The 14,366-nt window shown below is 44.6% G+C and overlaps 2 protein-coding genes across 8 annotated transcripts in view; one reads left to right on the forward strand and one right to left on the reverse strand.

Annotated features, from left to right (window-relative positions):
• odad3 (outer dynein arm docking complex subunit 3) overlaps positions 1 to 2,139 on the reverse strand; it is a 36,952-nt gene extending 34,813 nt beyond the window's left edge. Inside the window, exon 1 of the mRNA XM_072564509.1 lies at positions 1,735 to 2,139. Within this exon, the coding sequence (XP_072420610.1) occupies positions 1,735 to 1,804 (70 nt within the window). The 5' untranslated portion in view covers positions 1,805 to 2,139. The remainder of the gene's footprint in view (positions 1 to 1,734) is intronic.
• Positions 1 to 14,366, forward strand: part of acp5a (acid phosphatase 5a, tartrate resistant) — a 98,434-nt gene that overhangs the window by 66,405 nt on the left and 17,663 nt on the right. For 2 of the 7 annotated variants that reach the window (XM_072564512.1, XM_072564515.1), the window contains exon 1: positions 12,340 to 12,670. The exons of 3 other annotated variants lie outside the window; for them this stretch is intronic. The gene's annotated coding sequence lies outside the window, so the exon portion shown is untranslated. 2 more of the 7 variants (XM_072564511.1, XM_072564513.1) reach the window with 1 other exon arrangement.

Raw genomic sequence — 14,366 nt, forward strand, 5'->3', positions numbered from 1 at the left:
ATATATTTGGAAAAGCTGATTAGGGATAGTCAACATGGCTTTGTGCATGGGAAATCATATCTCACAAACTTGATTGAGTTTTTTTAAAGAAGTTACAAAGAAGATTGATGAGGGCAGAGCAGTAGACGTGATCTATATGGACTTCAGTAAGGCAATCGACAAAGTTCCCCATGGGAGACTGGTTAGCAAGGTTAGATCTCACGGAATACAGGGAGAACTAGCCATTTGGATACAGAACTAGCTCAAAGGTAGAAAACAGAGGGTGGTGATGGAGGGTTGCTTTTTCAGACTGGAGGCCTGTGACCAGTGGAGTGCCACAAGGATCGGTGCTGGGTCCTCCACTTTTGTCATTTACATAAATGATTTGGATGCGAGCATAAGAGGTATTGTTAGTAAGTTTTCAGATGACACCAAAATTGGAGGTGTAGTAGACAGCAAAGAAGGTTACCTCAGATTACAACAGGATTGTGATCAGATGGGCCAATGGGCTGAGAAGAGGCAGATGGAGTTTAATTTAGATAAATTCGAGGTGCTGCATTTTGGGAAAGCGAATCTTAACAGGACTTATACACTTAATGGAAAGGTCCTAGGGAGTGTTGCTAAACAAAGAGACCTTGGAATGCAGGTTCATAGCTCCTTGAAAGTGTAGTCGCAGATAGATAGGATCGTGAAGAAGGTGTTTGGTATGCTTTCCTTTATTGGTCAGAGCATTGAATACAGGAGTTGGGAGGTCAAGTTGGGGCTGTACAGGACATTGGTTAGGCCACTGTTGGAATATTGCATGTAATTCTGGTCTTCTTCCTATCGGAAATATGTTGTGAAAGTTGAAGGGGTTCAGAAAAGATTTACAAGGATGTTGCCAGGATTAGAGGATTTGAGCTATAGGGAGAGGCTGAACAGGCTGGGACTGTTTTCCCTGGAGCATCAGAGGCTGAAGGGTGAGCTTATAGAGGTTTACAAAATTATGAGAGGCATGGATAGGATAAACAGACAAAGTATTTTCCCTAGGGTCAGGGAGTCCAGAACTAGAGGGCATAGGTTTAGGGTGAGAGGAGAAAGACATAAAAGAGACGTAAGGGGCAACTTTTTCACACAGAGGGTGGTACGTGTATGGAATGAGCTGCCAGAGGAAGTGGTGGAGGCTGGTACAATTGCAACATTTAAGAGACATTTGGATGGGTATATGAATAGGAAGGGTTTGGAACGATATGGGCCGGGTGCTGGCAGGTGGGACTAGATCGGGTTGGGATATCCGGTCGGCCCATGGACGGGTTAGACCGAAGGGTCTGTTTCCATGCTGTATATCTCTATGACTCTAATTTTAGGTTCCTGTTTAATAGCAACTCACTGATGTAGTAGGTTATCCTTGGCAACTATCACTAAAGGGATCATCACTATCTCTTTTATCTTCTAACTGATAGGATGAATACAGCTCAGACTACTGCATCCTTGTCTGCACTAATTTGTACCTCTTCAGCTTCGTTTATCTCACATTCATTGCTCTTTCATCTCTCCGTTTTTATTTCCTTCCTTTCCCATTCTCCATTTACCCGATTATCTCGCTTTTAATTCTCGCAAATCGAAGGAATCAAATGAAGAGTTTCTCCTACACGTCCCCAATGAAAATATCTGAACAGTTCGAGTCTCCAGAAATAATATCATTAGGGACACGAAGTGTCAGACTGGGCTCATTCTCCTCCGTTGTATTGTTTTGATCCATCCAACCAAACTTACCCAACAATTGGATTTTTTTCTGCAAATCCCAGATCTGTTCCTGAACGGGGACTCGCGAAGGTCCGAACATGGTGAACCCTGGGCCGTCCCTTCTGTTGTGCCTACCCTATTCTCTTTATCCCAGAACCTGGTGAGCTTCCAGTCTTTGCAACTGAATGTTTCGGAGCTTATTTCTCTCTTTGGCTCGACATAATATCTTTCTGCCACTGAACTGAAATCTCTTTCCAAATTCACCCCTCTCCTTATCTTCGCCGCTCTGAGCCGATTCCCCGCTCTGTGATCAGCTCCTCTCTCTCCCTTTTCTGTCTCGTTTCGTTTGCTTGATCTAATCTCCCGAGCAACAGTTGCTGAGAAACCCTCATTTCCGTTTCCCGTCCGCCCTGCTGTGGTTCCCAACCAGGTTGAGTTTTCTGCACCCTCGGATGAACGGGGAAGGGACCTATGAGTTGGCAGTATCCTGACTCATGCCATTTCTCCCCTCTCGTCAATGCTATATTGTACCTCCGACAGAACTGCGCTCGAATCAGCAAACCCGCCCCCTCCAAACCCTCTATTTGCTACCTGATCTCAAACACAAGTTCCTTCTTTTACCAGTAGCTTGCTGCCTGTAACTAAGGTCTACTGATATTGAACAGGGATGGTGTGAGTGTTGGGAGCTGCTGCAGCACTTCCTCATGTGACTGTGAAATCTGGAGGGAGCACCTGTAGATGCATCTGCTGCCCCCAGGATAGAAATGCCTGGTTCAGAAGGTGCTGTTGAAGGCAGCTTTGCAAACTTGTTGCAGCACATTCTGTAGTTACATTGCAGCCATTGTACTCTGGTCCTGCTAGAGGTACTGAATGTTGAAGGTGGTGAATAGGATGTCAGTAAAGGGGCTGTTTTGTCCTGGATGGTATTGAGCTTCTTGGGTATTGTTGGAGCTATACTCAGCCAGGCAAATGCAGAGTTTTCTATCACACTCCTGGTTTGTGTTTTGTAGATGGCGGGGGGGAGGGGGGGCAGGCTGTAAGGAATAAAGGGATGAAATACTCGTTGCAGAATTCCCAGCTTCTGATGTACTCCTGTAGCCATAGTTTTTATATGGCTGATTAGATTATGTTTCTCATCCTCATCCCTTTGGAATGGCAGTAGAATGGACACCATCAGATGGGAGAAGAAGACCTGGCAAAGTACATTTAATGGGGACCTTCAAGGCTCAGACACCACCTGGGCTAAACCAAGAGATGACAATACATCAGGTCTAATGACAGAGTATTGATGCCCATTATCCCAAATGGGACCAGAGGAATTAAGTCTTAATTTTCCAGCCAATAATCCTCGAAGGCTGTTAATGGTTGAGAGTTAACAATGATAAATCCAGGGGAATTTGTTTGATTCTCTGTTATTGGAGATGGCAATTGCCTAGCATGGCACTATTGTTACCACTGTTAGATGTTATTTTCTAAGCCACAGCCTAATCCTGACTTGAAACTATAGTGCCATTCCTACTGTTGCTGGATGAAGAACCTGATAGTCAACACTATGGATCTACCTGCGCCAGATGAACTGTGGTGCTGCAAGAAGGTGAGTTATTATCTTTTCAAGGAGTGATGTAACTGAAGATATTTTAGTCTTGGACACGACCCTGTAGAACTCCTCCATCATCCACAACCATCTTTCCTTGTGCTCATTATGACTCCAAACAGTGGAGAGTTTCCACAATTCTCATTTTGCCTGGACTCTTTGATGCCATACTGAGTCAAAAAGCTGACTTGATATTGAAGGGCAGCCAGTTTCACCTCACCTTTATTATTCAGCTCCTTCTCCATACTTGGGCTGTATTAAGGATTGGAGCTGAATGTTCCTGATGGAATCCAAACTGAGCTTTGGTGAACAGATTATTGCAGAGTAAGTCCAACTGGAGAGCATTGTCAATGACACCTTCTATCACTTTGCTGATGACTGAGAGTAGACTAATGGGGTGATATTTGCAAAGAACATACCTGGGAAATTTGAACCTTGTTGGGTTGATGTCAGTGTTTGTATCTGTACTACAACAGCTTGAATACATGTGTGATAATTCTGTATCACAGCCAGGTTGTTGTCGAGGCCTAGAGTTTTTGCTGTGCCTGATGTTGGTTATAGAGTCATAGAGATGTACAGTATGGAAACAGATGCTTTCATTAACCAGTCCATGCTGAACATAATCCCTAACTAAACAAGTCCAACCTGCCTGCTCCTGGCCCATATCCCTTCAAACCTCTCCTATTCATGTATTTATTCAAAAGTCGTTTAAACAGTGTAATTGTACCCACATAGAACATAGAATATTACAGTGCAGTACAGGCCCTTTGGCCCTTGATGTTGCGCTGCCTGTGAAACCAATCTGAAGCCTATCTAACCTACACAATTCCACTCTCGTCCATATGCCTATCCAATGACCATGTAAATGCCTGTAAAAATGGCCAGTCCGCATCCGCCACTTCCTCAGGAAGTTCATTCCACACGCGAACCACCAAATTCGCCCCCCGTCTCTTTTTTAAGTCTTTCTCCTTTCACCTCAAAAATGTATCCCCTAATCTTTGAAATGCCCCATTCCCCCTACCATTAATCTATCTATAATCATTATTTTATGAACTTCTATAAGATTGCTTTGAGGATCTGAAACCTGAATACAGGCTGAAGTGACAAGTTGTTGTCAAGGGCAACCACTTAACAGATCCTCTTAATAACCTAGGTGGCAACAAGATGGCTTCTCGATACAAATAACATGACAAAATGACTTCTAGGCAGCAAACTGACAATTCTGCTAAAGCTGCATAAAATGGCTTTTAAGTTACTAACTTCTAATTCTGCTAGAGCTGCATAAGTGACAAACCACAGTCTGCTTCAATAGAGATTAGCAGACAATGCGCCCTTTAAAGCATGGAAATGACTCAACTAGATAAGAAATTACTGGCCATCCTAACTGACCTTCGGGTGCCGGTGCAATGGCTCAGTTTGTGAGTGAAGAGTAGCCTAAGCGTTGGAAAATAAAGTCGGTTCCCAGGAAATATCACCGGACCATGTAACTGTAAAAGCAGTATCGTATATTGATTGGTAACTGTTTGAATGTACTATGCGATCACGGTCTATAACCTTCTCTAAGGCTTTTTGTTTTAAGCCATGCGTGCAGCTCCTCCGAGGAATATGGAACACTTCTGTGTTTCCGGTTGCTCTGTACCTGGCCATATGAAGAAATAAAGAGTGAAGTCTTAAAGTCTTAAAGTCCAAACTGATTGTGACTGCTTATTGACCGATCACAGAACCAAGAAACCCTCCCCCCCACTCCTCACCCTGGGGGTCCAGATCTTCAGCCTTTCAACCCCCTATGCACCAGTGAAAAAGTCCCAGCCTATCCAGCCTTTCTTTACAACTCAAACCTTCCATACCTGGCATCATCCTGGTAAATCTCTTCTGAACTCTCTCCAGCTTAATAATATTAGGGTGTTACGGTACCCCATCCAAATACCTCTTTTTATATTTCCAATATTTGTAACTTCATAGTTAATTCTTAATATGACACAGAGTGATTTGGCTAAAGATTGGCATCTATGATATCAAATAAAAATTGATTCCCATCTATGATGAAAAAGAACATTAAGCAGTTTTGGCTGATCATTGATTGCAAATATTTCAGCCTTGTCTTTTGCACTGATGTGTGTTTATCCTCAGGTTAATGGTAGTGGTTGATTGAGGGATGTACTGGGCCTTGGGGTTCAAACTTAGGGTTGAATCCAAATCTTCTGCAGATGGTAGAATTCTGTGGAAGTAGCTACAGAAATATTTACTGGTTGTAATCTTTCAAGAATTCTTAGATTCTGGAAAACTCCCAGAGGATTGGAAAATACCAACAAAACATTCAAAAAGAGTGGGACAAAACAACAGGTATTATAAGCCAGTTAGTTTAACATCTGTCATGGGGAAGACATTAGAGTCTATTATAAAGGATGTAATAGCAGAGCATTTAGAAATGCATAATAAAATTTAACAGAGTCAGCATGGCATCATGATGGGGAAATCACAGTTGACAAATTTATTACATAGAACATAGAACATTACAATGCAGTACAGGGTCTTTGGCCCTGTCATACCAATCTGAAGCCCATCTAACCTACACTATTCCACATATGTCCATATGCTTGTCCAATGACGACTGAAATGTACTTAAAGTTGGAAAATCTACTACCATTGCAGGCGAAGCATTCCACACCCTTACTACTCTCTGAGCGAAGAAACTACCACTGACATCTGTCTTATACCTATCTCCCCTCACTTTAAAGTTGTGTTCCCTCGTGTTTGCCATCCCCATACTTGGAAAAAGGCTCTCCCTGTCCACCCTATCTAACCCTCTGATTATCTTTTATGTCTCTATTAAATCACCTCTCAACCTTCTTCTCTCCAATGAAAACAGCCTCAAGTCCCTTAGCCTTTCCTCGTTCTTTGAAGAAGGAATAAACAGGCTAGATGAAAGGGAACCAGTGGCTGTAACATATCTGAATTTCCAAAAGATGTTCAATAAGGCATTGTACATAAGACTACATTTATTCCTGATGAAGGGCTTTTGCCCGAAACGTTGATTTCGCTGCTCGTTGGATGCTGCCTGAACTGCTGTGCTCTTCCAGCACCACTAATCCAGTACTTGATAAGAGCCCACGGTATTGGGGTTTGTATATTAGCATAGATAGAGGATTGGCTAATAGGAGGCAGAGAGTTAGACTGAATAGCAAATTTTCAGAATGCAACCTGTGATCAGTAGAGTGCCAAAGTGCTGAGACCACAATTCAGTGAGGTTTATTTTTGTTCTGTCAGAAGGTGAATTTGTGGAAACTAAGTTGTTATGTATACTCAAGGCTGAGATAGACAGACTGTTAATCAATAAGGGAATAAATGGTGGCGGACAAAAGGCAGAAAGTGGAAATGAAGGTTATTAGATTAGCTATGACTTTGTTGAATGCTGGAGTTGGCTCAATGCTGAATGGTGTTCATACCCGGTATCAGTCTAGCGCAATGTTTCTCAACCTTTCCAGTATCCAGGCACACTTCAATGAGACAAACAATTCCACATTGCACCCACTTCTTTTCAGCTGAATGGATTGCTCACAAATGTCACATTTATTTGCATTGACTATGTTACAGTTTTACGACAGTCGTTTGTAACATAGAGCAAAAGAAAGGTCAAATGCATTAATGTTTAAAATTCACCAGCAAAAATATACCATCTTCCACTGCAAGCGTCTGACACGTTTTCAAAATCTGCTCCTCAACTATTTCTGACTATTCATGCATGATGGGTCAGAGCAAAATGCAAACTAAATTCCAATGTCCTAGGTTGAGTGGGAAATCTGCACCTGCCCCTAGGGGATTCGATGAGAAGGCTACCCACAAATCATGCTCCACGGTCAAGCATTCTGTTTTGATGTGTAGAAAGTGCTATTTCGCAGAGGTATATTGTTGCAAGAGTACAGCAATAGCATGGTCAGAAATCGTCGAATATTTAGTTAGTTAAGCAAAAAACACACACACAGACACCTCTCCAAATTTCAGCGTCAATGTACAGTCCATCCATAGTTCTGAATATTCCACTTTTTCTTTTAATCTCAGTTTTTGTGATGATTCAGAAGACAGTGAATTTCACAATCCCAAGTTTGCGAACAGTTCTGTTCCGGACTTGGTTCGCAAGTCGATTTGTATGCACAATGCAACACAATATAAAGTAACTGTTTGTAAGTAGGGGAAAGTTTTTCAAAATGTCGAATCTTTAAAATTAAACTCGTGGATGGGATCTTGGTCGTAAGTCGGAGGTTTGTACATTGGGGACGTTTTTTGAAAGGTAGCAGAATTTGATCTTCTCCTGCAGTGCATTGAGATGTTTGAATATGAGGCAATGCTTGTTGACAACTGCATCTGTCGCTGACAATGCCAGTGGAAACATCGCAAGTGAACCCTTAGCCTCTAACTCTTGCCAAAGGCCCAGTTTGACCTGAAATCTTGAAGTTTATCTGTGATGGTCTACGTTTTAGTATTAGGCGTATTCAGAGGCTGAAAGTATATGTGGGATTTGCGAACTTGTCCCAACAGTAATCATCTTTACAAGACAGTTCCTGCAATGCTGAAAACTCCGGAGCTCCATGAACCCGGGAGAGACCCCTCCCCAACAATAACCGTGACACGTGTTTTGTAACAGTAAACCTTGCACACAAATAGCGAACAAATGCGATTGCAATGGCCATGATTTTATGTAATTCACAATTCTTACAGCTTTCTCAAATACCGCAGCTAACTTTGGTGACATTGTTTTGGCTACAAGAGCTTCACGGTGAGGGACGTGGTGGATGATTGGAATGCCAGGATTTTGATCTTTCATCTTACTGACAAATCCTTTGAGTTTCCCCATCATGGAGGCTACTCTGTCTGTGCAAATACTTCAACAAATGGCCAATATAAGTTTGCTTTCCCTCGAGTAGGTATCTGTTACATAAAATATTTATTCACCAGTCGTATCCTTACCATTAGTCACCATTTATATCGGTGGACTGGTCAATCTTCCCACTTGTGGCGCATTTCTCTTTCAGCACCTTCTTCCTGTCAGCTGACCAGTCGTCAATTTATAATCAATGATCATCACAATTTGTTGATCTCTTTTACAGCAGCGCTTCCTGACATAAAAGCTATGTTATTTTTGTATTCAGGCATGATTAAGGTTTCGGCCTTTACTACAAAATCAGTCACCAAATAACTAGGCTTTTGATCTTTATCTGACGCCTGCACACGCTTCATCAGGTTTTAGGTCTACTTGATATTTTCTTCTCCCAAGTTCTTGATGTACTGTTCATAAAATGTATATGTTCATAAGAGATTGATATTTAGTCTGTAAATGGCATGTTAATTTAATTGGTACCATTGCAATGTTTGCCAATTTCACTCTGTAGATGAAATATTCAAGTAAGGGGCAAGTACCATCTCCTGTCCATCAAACGCCAAAGGCCAGATATCTCTCATTGTGCTGTCTCTGATCAATTTTTTGTTTTATTTCCTTTTGGGTTCAGATAGTTCATCAACTGAATAAGACCTCTTTTGACAAGAAACATGCTGATTTCTTCTTAGAATCAAAGACTTGGATCAATGGCATTAGTAAAAAAAATCTAAAAATATTCACTTTAAAATCTATGCTAGCATGAAAGTGTGTTCAAGCAGTCAGGCAGGTTCTATAGCCATTTCAACTGAATGTATCTTTTACTGCACATGCAGTTTGTTTTCATGAAAAATGTTTGGTCCTTTGTGTGTGCAGGTTCTGATTCTCTGCACATGAGCAACGCCCAATATCTGCACATGTGCAGTGCTGATTCTCCACACATGCAGAATACTAACATGTATGGAGCTGGCTCTCTGTGCTTGTGCAGTATTGAATATCTGCACATGTACAATGCTGAATATCCACACATGTGCAGTACCATTTCTCTGCAGCTGTAATGTCTGTATATGTGCAGTACCAATTCCCAGCAAATGTAAAATCTGTATACATGCAATGCCAATTCTCTGCATGTGCAGTGCCGAATATCCATGTATATGCAGTGCTCATTCTCCTCACACGTGCAATGCTCATTCTGCACATGTGCAGAGCCAAATATCCTCACATGTGCAGTACTAATTTTCCACATATGCTTTGGGATTCTCAATGCATGTGCAGTGCTTTTCTCTGCACATGTGGTGACAAATGTTCATGTTTAACCTGATGCCATGAGATTTCATGGGGTCCAGAACAATGTTTCCTCTCAGCTGTGCAATGGCTCTGATGTTTTGTGTGGACACATTATTCACAGCATTGACTACCAGTTCTAGAAATGCACAGGTCTCAGAGACACATTCAGCCTAAAATAAAATTAAGAGAGAATGCTGTGACAGAGATTATGTTCTGGAGTTCCCAAAGCAACTCCATCCAGACTCTGTCTCACTTTGTTTCCATCTCTGTACTCAGGGATGGCGATATGGTTGTCTGTAAAGTATGATTCTGTGAGTGTGATTATGTCAGGCTGTTGTTTAAAGTGGAGAGTGTGATGCTGGAAAAGCACAGCAGGTCAGGCAGCATCCGAAGAGCGGAAGAATCGACTTTTCGGGCACAAGCCCTTCATCAGGAATGAGGCTTGTGGTTCGGGGCTGAGAGATAAATGGGAGGGCACTGGGGCTGGGGGGGAAGGTAGCTGGAAAAGCGATACGTGGATGAAGGCGAGGGAGAAGGAGATAGGTTGGGGGAGCAGAGTGATGGATGGGTCTGGAGGACAGTGCTGAGTTGGAGGCTGGGGCCTGGATAAGTGGGGGGAGGGGTGCAAATGAGGAAGCTGTTATAATCCACATTTATCCTGTGTAGTTGCAGGGTCCCAAGGCAGAATATGAGACATTCCTCCTCCAGGCATCAGGTGGTAACAGTTTGGCAGTGGAGGCGGCCCAGGACCTGCATGTCCTTGACTGAGTGGGAGGGGGAGTTGAAGTGTTCAGCCACGGGGCGGTGGGATTGGTGGGTGCGGCTGTCCCAGAGATGTTCTCTGAAATGATATGCAAGAAGGCATCCTGTCTCCCAGATGTAGAGGAGACCACACCAGGTGCAACAGATGCAGTAGTTGACATTGGTAGAGGTACAGGTGAATTTCTGATGTATGTGGAAGGATCCCTTGGGGCCTTGGACAGAGGTGAGGGGAGTGGTTTTGGTGCAGGCTTTGCACTTCCTGCAGTGGCAGGGAAAGGTGCCGCGAGTGTGGTGTGGGGTGGTGGGGTGTGTGGAACTGATGAGGGAGTCGTGGAGGAAATGGTCTTTTTGAAATGCTGATGGGGTGGGGAGGGAAACATATCTCTGGTGGTGGGGTCCGCTTGGAGGTGGTGGAAGTGGCAGAGGATGATATGTTATATGCGGAAGTTGGTGGGGAGGAAGGTCGGGAGGTTCTGTCCTTGTTGCATTGGGAGGGATGGGGTTCAAGGGCAGTGTGCATGAAGTGGAAGAGATATACTGGAGGGCATCATCAACCATATGGGAAGGGAAGTTGTGATCGTGGAGGAAGGAGGCTCCCTGGGACTTTCTGAGGTGGAATTGGTCACCCTGGGAACAGATGCGGTGGAGGCGGAGGAATTGGGATTAAGAGATGGCAATTTTACAGGAGGTAGGATGGGATGAGGTGTAGTTTAGGTAGCGGTGGGAGTCGGTGGGCTTGTAGTATATGTCTGTGGGTAGTAGGTCACCAGAGATGGTGATAGAGAGGTCCAGGAAGGGGATGGAGGTTTCCGAGATTGTCCAAATGAATTTGAAGTTGGGGTGGAAGTTGTTGGTAAAGTTAATGAAAGGTTCAACCTGTTTAGTCATCGATGTAGTGGAGGAACAGGTGGGGGTTGGTGCCGGTGTAACTCCGGAAGTGGACTGTTCCACACATCCAACAAACAGGCATAGCTGGGTCCCATGCAGGTGCCCATGGCTACCCCTTTGGTTTGGAGCAATTGGGAGGATTGAAAGGAGAAATTGTTGAGAGTGAGGACCAGTTCAGCCAGGCGGATGAGGGTGTCAGTGGAAGGGTATTGGTAGGGACAGTGTGACAGGAAGAAATGGAGGTCCAAGGTGAAGATGAGGCGTTGAGGACCGGGAAAATGAAAATCTTGGAGGAGGTGAAGGGCATGGGTGGTGTCATGAACGTAGGTGGGGAGTTACTGGACTAAGGGGGAACAGCAGTGTCAAGGTAAGAAGAGATGAATTCAGTGGGACAGGCGCAGGCTGAGATGAATGGTTGACCGGGGCAGTCAGGTTTGTGAATCTTCGGAAACAGGTAGAATCAGGTGGTGTGGAGTTCACAGGTGATGAGGTTTGAGGCTGTGGATGGGAGATCCCCAGAGATGATGAGGTTGTGGAAGGTCTGGGAGATGATGGTTTGGTGATGGGAGGTGAGGTCGTGATCAAGCAGTAGGAGGAGGTGTCTGCGAGTTGGTGTCTGGCTTCAGCAGTGTTGGTGCACTACTACTACAGCACCCCCCGCCCCCCCTCCTTGTCTGCGGGTTTGATGATGAGGTTGGGGTTGGAGCTGAGGGAGTGGAGGGCTGCAGGTTGTGAGAATGTAGTGCTGGAAAAGCACAGCAAGTCAGGCAGCTTGGGGGAAGCAGGAGAATCGACGTTTCAGGCATGAGTCCTTCTTCAGGAAGTTTAAAGTGACAGCTCTCCCAGTTTTGGTACTAGGTCTCTAATGTTAGTCAAGTCAGATTTGCGGGGTCAAATTTCTGGATTTGCCTTAGACATGATCGGTTCTGGAGTCAAAGTAGGTGCTGAGTGGTGCTCAGCTTCTCTGCTTTTCTTGGACTTAATAGCAATTTGATGTGATGTTTTCTTGGTAATTCCGGAGCACATAAGAGTTAACGACATAGCTGTGATCTAAAGTGATACATTGGTCAAGTCGGGTGAGGACAACGGATTTCCTTCGGGCTTCCCTCCTCTCTGGAGATATTGAATCTTGCTGCATTAAGCACATCGCCAAACATCAACGAGTGTGCGTGGGATAGTCACTTGTTTGAGTTTCGCTTTCACTGAAGAATCGCTCCTTCCCGAGTCATTAGATATAGCAGGGGCGCGATAGGCTTTTCCTGACCTGAATACTGAGAGCAGGACTGGAACACAGAGTGAGTTTCCTGCTTTCTGGGCTTGGCACTACTTCAGGGAAGGTGCAGAGAGCACCGCTTGGTGTTCGTCACGATCACAAACAATAACTGCAGAATCCGCACAGAGAGAGAACCAGAGCTCAGGTCTGGAACTAACTGGGACATTTCTGTTGGTACCTCTGGGAGATGGAAAGCTGCGCTCAGCCCCACTTGTATCTGGGACTGTTCAGTGAAAATTGAGTCGGCTGGGGCGTGGGCAAACACCAGTCACGGACAGATCCGGAATAAAAGGTGAGAGCGTGAATTTACTGGGAGTTTGTGGTCTGTGAGCTACTTTCCGTTTCGTGGTCACGGGAACAGGAGCAGGAGCAGGAGCAGGAGCAGGGCTGGCTGTTCGATCGGGACTGAGCTGACGTTTGAAGCAATCATTAGTAAAACTCGGAGGTGACTGGTTTCTTTTGGGAACCAGCGGTTTGTCTGTTTAAACTTGTTCCAAACGGAAGTTTCCGAACACTGTATCGGCAGCTAAAGGCTGAAGGCGAAACGCAGAGTCAAGTGTCGACCGCTTCCTGCAGCACCTTGTGAGTTTTTGAATTTTAAGAACTGGGATTTGGTGTTAACGCTAATTTAGATTGAGAACTTTTATCTATCAGACGGCAAGAATTTGGGGAAATCTCAGGAAAGAGACAGAAACCCATTTAATTTCACTTCCTCCAGACTGCATATACAACGTGTTACTTTGGTGGGGAATGTCTGGAGTTTTGTAATGAGAGTTTTTTTTACCCCTTTCTCCACAAGCATACTTGGGCTGGTTATCACAAAGGCCTCCTCCAGGGCCTGGCCACAGGACGCCTGGAGGGAGAGCGCCTCATCTTGCGGGTAGGAACCCTCCAACCACAAGGGGATGAATGCAGGTTTCTCCAGCTTCCTCATTCCCCCCCCCGCCCCCCCCCCTTTTCTCAGTTCCGGCCCTCCGACTCAGCACCGCCCTCTTGACCTGCAATCTTCTTCCCGACCTCTCCACCTCCACCCCCACCCCCACTCCGGCCTATCACCCTCACCCTCCTTCCACCTATCGCATTCCCAGCGCCCCCTCCCCCAAGTCCCTCAGCCCCACTTGGCACACCAGCCTCATTCCTGAAGAAGGGCTTATGCCGCAAATGTCGATTCTGCTGCTCCTCGGATGCTGCCTGACCGGCTGTGTTTCTCCAACCCCACATTTTTAAACTCTGGTTATCACAAACACATGAGAAATTGCCAGCCTATACTTCTGCCTCTCTGTCTTCATCTCAATAAAGCCGGAAAATAAAGGGGAGAAAGTGATGCTTCAGTGTCAGGAAGTGTTGGTTGGGTCAGTTTTAGAGTACAGAGGAATCTCGATTATCTGACAAAATACTTCCCGCTCGTGTCGTTCGGATAATCGAGGCTCCTCTGTATTCTGAAATGAGTGTTTCTTTCCGGCTCTCGGAGATATGGACAAGTGCAAGTATTTCACACTTAATGCCAGGAAAGCCGCCGACTAGAAACCAATCACTTTAATCATGTGATGGGAAGCCCGTAGAAACAGTATTTCAGGATAAAACTAAGTCCACATGGGCAAATATAAAGGAATTAAGGAAAACCAGTGTGGATTTATAAAAGGGGAAATCACATTTCTCTAACTCAAATGCATTTTTGATGAGATAATGGAAAGAGTTCACAAGGTAATGTGGTTGATGTGATGTGCATAGAGTCCAAAAGATAGAGTTGCCAGAAAAACTGAAGGTCTTGAAATAGGAGGAAGCAGTGACAGCAGGGAAATGAAATTGGTTGAGTGCCAGAAATACAGAACATTGGTAAACAATAGCGTTATCAAGTGGTTGGAAAGATACCGCTGGAGAACGAATGAAGAAGGAGCCCTGTCAAGCCCCGTAAGAACGTCGTATGTTGGAATCAGGTCATTTCTCATTCTTCTAAACTCCATTAAAGATCTAGTCTGAAGGCAGCT

Source organism: Chiloscyllium punctatum, chromosome 46 (assembly GCF_047496795.1).
Source record: "Chiloscyllium punctatum isolate Juve2018m chromosome 46, sChiPun1.3, whole genome shotgun sequence".
NCBI classification, from domain to species: Eukaryota; Metazoa; Chordata; class Chondrichthyes; order Orectolobiformes; family Hemiscylliidae; genus Chiloscyllium; species Chiloscyllium punctatum.